This window comes from Alosa alosa, chromosome 24 (assembly GCF_017589495.1).
Source record: "Alosa alosa isolate M-15738 ecotype Scorff River chromosome 24, AALO_Geno_1.1, whole genome shotgun sequence".
In the NCBI taxonomy this organism is placed as follows: Eukaryota; Metazoa; Chordata; class Actinopteri; order Clupeiformes; family Clupeidae; genus Alosa; species Alosa alosa.
Window position 1 is genome coordinate 18,485,738 of NC_063212.1, and position 8,330 is coordinate 18,494,067.

General features: G+C 41.0%; 1 protein-coding gene across 1 annotated transcript in view; it reads left to right on the plus strand.

Moving 5' to 3' along the window:
* The first annotated feature begins 71 nt into the window (after positions 1 to 71).
* The window catches only part of LOC125289302 (glucosidase 2 subunit beta-like), a 98,927-nt gene continuing 90,668 nt past the window's right edge, over positions 72 to 8,330 (plus strand). The window contains exons 1-4 of the mRNA XM_048236056.1: positions 72 to 509; positions 717 to 833; positions 1,442 to 1,537; positions 5,458 to 5,515. Of these exons, the coding sequence (XP_048092013.1) occupies positions 428 to 509; positions 717 to 833; positions 1,442 to 1,537; positions 5,458 to 5,515 (353 nt within the window). The 5' untranslated portion in view covers positions 72 to 427. The remainder of the gene's footprint in view (positions 510 to 716; positions 834 to 1,441; positions 1,538 to 5,457; positions 5,516 to 8,330) is intronic.

Genomic DNA, 8,330 nt, shown 5'->3' on the forward strand with positions numbered 1-8,330 from the left:
CTTTAAAAGGGAACCCTGTAAACCGTAAACAATGACGTATTTAATACCACGTGGCCCAGACACAGGAAGCGCCAAAACAACATTGCAATGGCATCTTGACAGGTGTATATATGACAATTAAATGCAAGATCGTCGCGCTTCATGTGACATATCAATTTATTTTGTTTCTTTTTCCGAAGTCGGCAGACAACAGGCTGTGATTCACAGGCTGTGAATTAAACCTAGTGCGTTATTAATTAAATCTCTGTTATGTGACAGTTAACAAGCTCACATATTAAGCTCCTAGCAGTCCAGTGCGAGTGAGTGTCATTTGCCTAGCCTGTCTGTCTGCTACCCGGACGCCCCATTATCAATAAGCCGTATCACCCTGATCGTTAAACTGCTTTATCAGCATCGCAAACGCGCAACTCCAGCTGATTCCACGGACATGCATTATCACATCGCCGTAGCTGTCATCTGGGCTGCTGTGTTTGTGGAATCGAGGAAGATCCGGGGCATATCTCTGTCTTGTGAGTGACAAACATTAGATTATGTAGGCTTGGCTAAGACTTGGACACACACACAACACAACACGACTACTCCATGTCCATTTGTCTGCAGCAGCAATGGTAGCCTAAATGAATAAGTGCTCAAAGCAATTTGTGAAATAACTTTAACCTAGTTTGCATGATGTCTTTCGGCGTGTCATGTGCATATCGTTGTGGTTTGTTTTGCAGATAAGAGATTTTACAAAGAGAGGAAGTCATTCCTTTGCATAGATGGCTCAAAACTGATTCCCTTCGAGCAAGTGAATGACGACTACTGCGACTGCGCGGATGGGTCCGATGAACCTGGTAGAGCATATTTGCATTTATTTCGTTGTGTATGACTTTCCACTGCAGTTGACAAACTGCTCATCATCATCACACAATTGTCCCCGAACGGGCTGTTATAGTGTGTGAGGCAGTGTAGCTGAACAAGGTATGAACGTTTTTAAACGGACTCGTTTCAGCCCATTAAATGTACAGGCAGACCGACACCAGTCAGAGGTCACCAAATTTAAACAAGTTCTTAAATTCGGATTCGACGATCTGCCATCAGAGCATTGTTTATTTCTATGGTGAAACATCTGCTAAATTGCTTGCAGCCGAATAGCAGTGCACTACCGCCACCTGGTGGTTAATTTAATAATTTCTTTACCATACACACTAGAGTCCATCCTGTAGCTGTTCCTGTTGTTGGTGCCTTTGGTGATCTTTCCCATCTCACATTTCTCCCTGGAATAACTTATGTATTCCTGCAAAATCAAAACTCAATATACTTTAATAGTGCAATATTATCAAAAATAGCTAAAGAAGCAGTTTGTTCTGCTGAAATACAGTGAGATGTTTGAGGTGAGACGTAGGCTACAGACTACTGTGCACATGTGTTATTTGTTATTGACATAGCTTTCTCCTCTCAGGCACCGCAGCTTGTCCTAATGGGCATTTCTATTGCACAAACTTGGGCTTCCGACCACACTACATCCAGTCCTCCAGAGTCAACGACGGCATCTGTGGTGAGTGTGTGTTCCTATAGCATAAACATGACAGAACATAAAAGATACGCAACACACATGGACATGATATGACGCATGTGTTTGGTGGAATATGTTGTGATTTTACCTCAATATTCCAAAACCCTAAAAATGAAAAATCCCATATAATCCTGAGATAATATAAGGAAGGCTGTTAGATGCAGCACATAGTCAAGAATGACACTGGTAAGATACCTAGTTCAGCTGTGCAGTTATTGGTGGTGTGATTTAGAGGTCTCGCTCAGTCTAGATTAGGGGTCTCAAACTCAAATGAGCTGGGGGCCACTTCTGCCAACGTCATCTGATTGGATGGCCGGCTATTTCTGAAAATGCAATGTTTTTTTTTTTTTTTTTTTCAAATACCACACAAAACTGCAAACAGAAAGTGCAAGTGTTTTTATCTCTTTTTAGACACCTGTGCTAGCAACCTTAGCTTATAAATACAATAATGATAAAATAAATATTAATTCAAATTATAAAACAAACAAAAAGCATAAAAACAGGTATGTGTGTGTTTCACACCAAATAAAAATATTTTCCTCTGATAACTTATTTAAACCTGCATGGCAAACTTTAGGGTTAAGAAAACAACACCATTGGATTTTGACATCAAAATTTCAAAAGGTTTGAAAGTGGTCAGAGATAAAGTCCTACTGTAAATATAAAAATCTATATGAACAAAAGTTTATGAAGGGGGTAAATTTACCCATCTAATTTGCCACTGGATAGCACGCACCTCAAATTATGCACCTTTCAGTAAATACTGGATGTTGAACATATTTGAGCAGGTTTACTTTCTTTTTTGTCATATTACCCATATAACAAATTAACAGAAAAACAGTAGGCCTAAGATGTAAATTACTAGCCTGTATTACACGGCTCTTCATAATGCTGCAGAATGCTCCATTCACTTGAATGGGCCTTCCCAATCTTCGGTGGTCTGCTAAGTAAGGGATAATGTATAGAACGCCGGTCATTATTGGGAAAATAAGTCCCGACAGGGCGAACCAGACAGGGCGAACCTCCAGCTATGTTGAGCAGAGGGTCAAAATAAGCATGGTAGGCTTAGTGGACACCGTCGTACACACGCAAAGACGCACCTCCATTCACAGACGCACCGTGACTATCACTGTCAATAGTCGATCATAATCTCCAAAAGGCATGATATTCTCCTTCAGAGTCAGAATAGGTGAATAACATAGCCTACCCAAGACTTCATCACACCTGAACGTTTTTTCAACATTTGGTGTCGGCCTTTTTCTGCTTCAATTTGTGCAAAATTACTGCCTGCATCTAGCCTGACGTAGTCATACTCAATTCTAGTCAGAATATGAGTCTGATACTGCTCCATTGGGACATAATTATGGGGCGTGTTTCAACCGATACAGGGGGGGAATGCCTCTGCACTCAATTGGATAGACCTAACCAATCAGAGCAACGAAATAGCTTGCCGTGAGGTGTAGGAAGAAAACACACAAACCGTCCTTCTTCTCCACAAATGCCTTAACATTATTTGCTGGTCTTTTGTAAAAGTTGCCGTCAATAACTCCTAGCCCAGTGTTTTTCAACCTTTTTTGTTTTGTTTTGTTTTTGTTTTTCAACACTTTAGACACTTAAAATGTCCCACGGCACACTAACATCCTGTGTGAAGAAAATAAACATACCATAGCCTAAAATTTCAAATAATACACAGAAATGGCCTTATTATGGCTTCTATCAAGACCTGCTCAATAAAACAAGCGCCCTCTGTTTCATTTGTAGGTGACTATATCTAATTTAATTGTTGTTATGAACTGGATATGTGATGATTCTGTGAATTCTGGATATGGGGCCCCCGTTGTACAATGCCTGCATACCACAAATAGTGCAATCATACAATCAATGAGAGCATGTGGTTATAAATTCGATTATTTGATGCAACAGTTGCTTTTCTGGACCAGTGAGTGACATTTGGGTAATTTTCTGCGGCACACCTGATGATCTCTCACGGCACACTAGTGTGCCCCGGCACAGTAGTTGAAAAACACTGTCCTAGCCTACAACACTCATTAGCGAAATCTAAGAGAAACGTAGTAGGGTAGGCTATTAGGAAAAAACTGATAGCCTATATACCCTCCGTTTTTAAAAATAATTCTGTTGAACACTGAAATGCTACAAACATGTTAAACAGCTAGGAAAGACTGTCGCAAATCCCTCGAACAGGTAGTCAATGAGACATTTCAAACGAACGAGGGAACATGTCGCAATGCAACAGCGCTGTTTCCCTTAATGAAAGTGAAACCACGAGTTTTTCCACATCTCAACTTTGGCCAAAGTTTTCAGAAATAATCGTTTTCTTTGATAAAACTTCATTAAATAATATGCATTTTCCATATGGGGTCTTAAAAGCCATGTATCCTTCTAGCCACAGCGTTTTTGTTTCAAACATAAGCCTAATGTAAGCGTGCTCAGATGACGTGATAGACCAGGCGCTGTTGCTCACCTGTCCATCATCGTAAAGGCCGATTTGATTGGTCCGTCCGATCTAGGGTGAGCATACTTGCTCCAAAATGGAGCAATACCAGACCGAACTTCCTGACCTCAAATGTTGTGGGCGGGACTAAGTTCGGAATGGCACCCAAGCTGGCCTGCATCGCTTCCGCGTCATTACAAACAAATGCACGTCTTCGTGTTTCTCGCGTGGAATGCAACATTTCCTGAAAACTTTGTGCAGCGAATTTGGGCTTGAATCGAAGCTCTGGATGTCTGGCAACTAGTGGAGGAGAGTAGGAATGGGATTTGTCACCGTCTTGGATTTATCGTCTATTTTAACCAGTGTTGTTGTTTGTCTTAATCAAAAATACCCTCAAGAGCCGAATTACATATTATTTTGACATTAGGTCGCGGGCCGGAACTGGGCCGGGCACGGGCCGGAGTTTGAGACCCCTGGTCTAGATGGTCATCCTTAGTGTAGACTGAGTCTAAGTCTGCTTTTTGCAACACTGTGAAATAAAATCCTCTATGGCAGATTTTTTTAATTAGTTCTCACTTTTCTATTTTTTTTTCACTGTCTTTTCTTACTACTTCTCTCTGTAGTGTCATTCTCTTCTCTCACTCCCCTCTTCTGCCTGCTGTTGAAACAAGGCGTTCCATAGCTCCTACCACAGACAGCGTTCCATAGCTCCTACCACAGACAGCGTTCCATAGCTCCTACCACAGACAGCGTTCCATAGCTCCTACCACAGACAGCGTTCCATAGCTATGAGCTATTAGAGGTTCTCTCTGTCTTTCTTTCTCTTTTTTTTCTCTCTCTCTCACACACTCACAGACACACACACACACACACACACACACACACACACACACACACACACACACACACACACACACACACACACACCTCGGCCTAGAATGAAACAGCAAACAGAAAAATAAAACAATTTAGAAATAAAAAGAGTACAAGTGACTAGTCAAGCTGTGCAAGCTGGTACCTAGACCAAAGATACCCATCAGACAAGAAAGTACGGTACAGCTGGCTATACATTACACACAAGACAAACAGATATTACAACACATTACACAGAACAAACAGGTAAACAAAAAACATACAGTAAAACACATACAAGACCAGTACAGTGTGGATAATGTACATTAACAGTTTGGGAATTAAATGAGTGTGAGACTTAGGGATGTGATTACCCATGGTTACAAGTTTGGTTTACCTTAATCCATGTTTTGAGTTTATGTTTAAAAGTTGGAAAGTTGTTTCTTTCTTCTTGTTGTTCTTTTGAAGAAAATGTATTTATCTCCAGCCAGGGTAAATGAAAAGCTCTGTCAAACACATGAACTGCTTCGTCCTCTACTCCAGAAGTCTCTATGGTGTGATACATTTTAATTTCTATGGTTTTGGTTTCCCCCCCTAGATTGCTGCGATGGGTCTGATGAGTACAACAGCTCAGCCCACTGCCAGAATACATGCAGGTTAGTGATTCCACTTGTCCCTGGAAAGTGGTGATGGTGATGGTGTGTGGGTTGGTGAGTGGTGTGTGTGTGTGTGTGTGTGTGTGTGTGTGTGTGTGTGTGTGTGTAGAGGTCCATTCAGGTTGGGTCCTTTTTTTTTGTCCGTTTGTCTGTCTGTCTGTCTGTCTGTGTGCATGTCCCCTCACATAGCCACACAAGTACTCATCAGATTTGCCTCAAAACCGCCATTTTAGGGTCACCAAAAGGGCAGCCGTAGCCTACTGGTTAGCACTTCGGACTTGTAACCGGAGGGTTGCCATTTCAAACCCCGACCAGTAGGCACGGCTGAAGTGCCCTTGAGCAAGGCACCAAACCCCTTACTGCTCCCCGAGCGCCGCTGTTGATGGAGGCAGCTCACTGCGCCGGGATTAGTGTGTGCTTCACCTCACTGTGTGTACACTGTGTGCTGTGTCTGTTTCACTAATTCACGGATTGGGATAAATGCAGTGACCAAATTTCCCTCACGGGATCAAAAGAGTATATATACTATATACTATATACTATACCATATACATTAAGGGTCACCATTGCCTGGTCCTCCTACATGATGATATGGATCCAGATTAGTGACCAGGTACGTTTTCTTTACTGACCGATCATAGAGGCGAAGGGCAGCAGTGGCCTGACATCTGCTGTGTTTCTTAAAGAAACTGCTCACACCACCAGGCTCATAGCACTGCTCACACCACCCGGCTCATAGCACTGCTCACACCACCAGGCTCATAGCACTGCTCACACCACCAGGCTCATAGCACTCGCTTGCTGTTCTATGTGAGACGGCTCTAAGGTGGGAATCACACTGAAAATGGGAAAGTGAAGTAAGAAGTGTGAAATTGTAAAAAAAAAACAAAAAAACAAACGAAACAGGGAAACACAACACAGTGTTCAGATCTGTTAGGTTATCAGCTGTCTCAGACCGTTTTGGATATCACACCCTTTTAAGAACTGTGCAGCTTCGGTTGGTCAGATGTCTGAAATGTCGTCCAGATACACAGAATTCACATTGATGAGTGTTGTGCTTACGTTCCAAATTGATCTTAAATCAATCCACTTTCGGAAACGGCAACCCATAGAAAAAACACTTATTTACTACTGGCCAGTGCTGTCATAGGCCCCAGATACCACTTTCACCTTCCATTGAAAACACACACTAGTTTATGGGTAGTGTAGTTCAAAGCATTTCATTCAGATCAGCATTCAGAGCATTACTGCAACAAAGATTTAGATAAATTCAATAATTATCACAGATACCACTATAAATAAATAAATAGATAAATTCAATAATTATCACAGATACCACTGTGATAATTATTGAATATGACCAAAGAAAGATGAAATACAATGGTGTTATTTGCATTATCTATGCCTAGAGATTATCTAAAACATACACTCTATGAAAAGCATTGCATTACCTTCAAGTGATTATAGAGATGGTTTATAATATTGATACTGATCACTTGTTATTGGGAAGCAAATTATCTGCAGTTAGAACTATAGCAGTACCACACTTCACCACCAGGTGGCAGTGCTCCTCTACCATGCTGTAGATTTGTCTAACTTCCTTGAAAAAAAGATGGTTCTGTCTTCTTCCATGATACATTTTATAGTTTCTATTCACATCACATTAATCACAAAAACATGTACACACATAACATGTATAAAATTGTAGATGTATAAAACATATTAAATGTCAACTTTGAGAGTAAAAATAAAGCAACATAGATTACACACACACAAAGCAAATACAAGAGTTGCTGTTTTGTGATGTTGTAAGAGCTGTGATGACAAATTGTTGTTTTGGCTTCTATGCTGTGAGTACATGTGTTCTATGCAGAAGTCCAGTGTGGTGTGTGACTCTGCTTGCCCACCCCACGTTACCCACACGACACGGGTTACGTTGGCTACTCTGGGTTACATGTACACGTACATGCTGTGACCCGGAGGTTTATACTCTCTTAATATGAATGTGTTGTCCCTATCTGGACACAGAGATGTGTTAAAAACAAGTTGTGTTGTTGTATAGGGTTCAGTCAGCAGTAAGCAGATAGCCATCGCGTAAATGTCTCTGTATTCAGCAAATCTCACCGCTTAAAACACCTTATGAGATGTGATGCCAAACTATGGAAGCATATGTGTAGCTTAATTCAAATGAGAATGCAATCTGCAATATGAAGTTCAAAAAGACATTAAATTATGCAATTGCCAATTCATTATGTAATTTAATATTGCAATTTGTAATAATTTCCAACAAATTGTATTTTAATCTTCATAAATAATAATAATAATAATTTTGGTTAAAAATAGAATAAACATAGCCTGACGAGCCAGACCCACATTAAAATGTAGGGTCTGGGCACTCACCGTTCGCAGTGCTCAGTCCGAGGGGCGGGATAATTGCATTCAATCCATGTTTATTCTAGCCTAGAAATCTAGACGCACCCTAGCGGCAGCAAATTACATTTGCTGCCAGGGCTAGTCTAGCAACTCTCCGTTGGCTTGTGAGCTCGAAAAATTAAACTTCTATCAGGCCAATCAAATCGTGTATAGAGTTGTTAGGCGGGCTTAACATAATGATTGATGGCAGAGTTGCAACGGTTTGGCTTGAATTCCCTGCTATTTGAAAACATATAAAATAGATGAAAATTCGCTGTTGGCGAATAGTGTGACACGAGTTAAGCTTTTATTAAGTTGGCGAAAGTTTGAACTAGCCAACTAGCTCCGCTGGTGGGAAACGATGGGACTCATAGCTGTCCCATTAGTGCAGAGGGAATTTGAA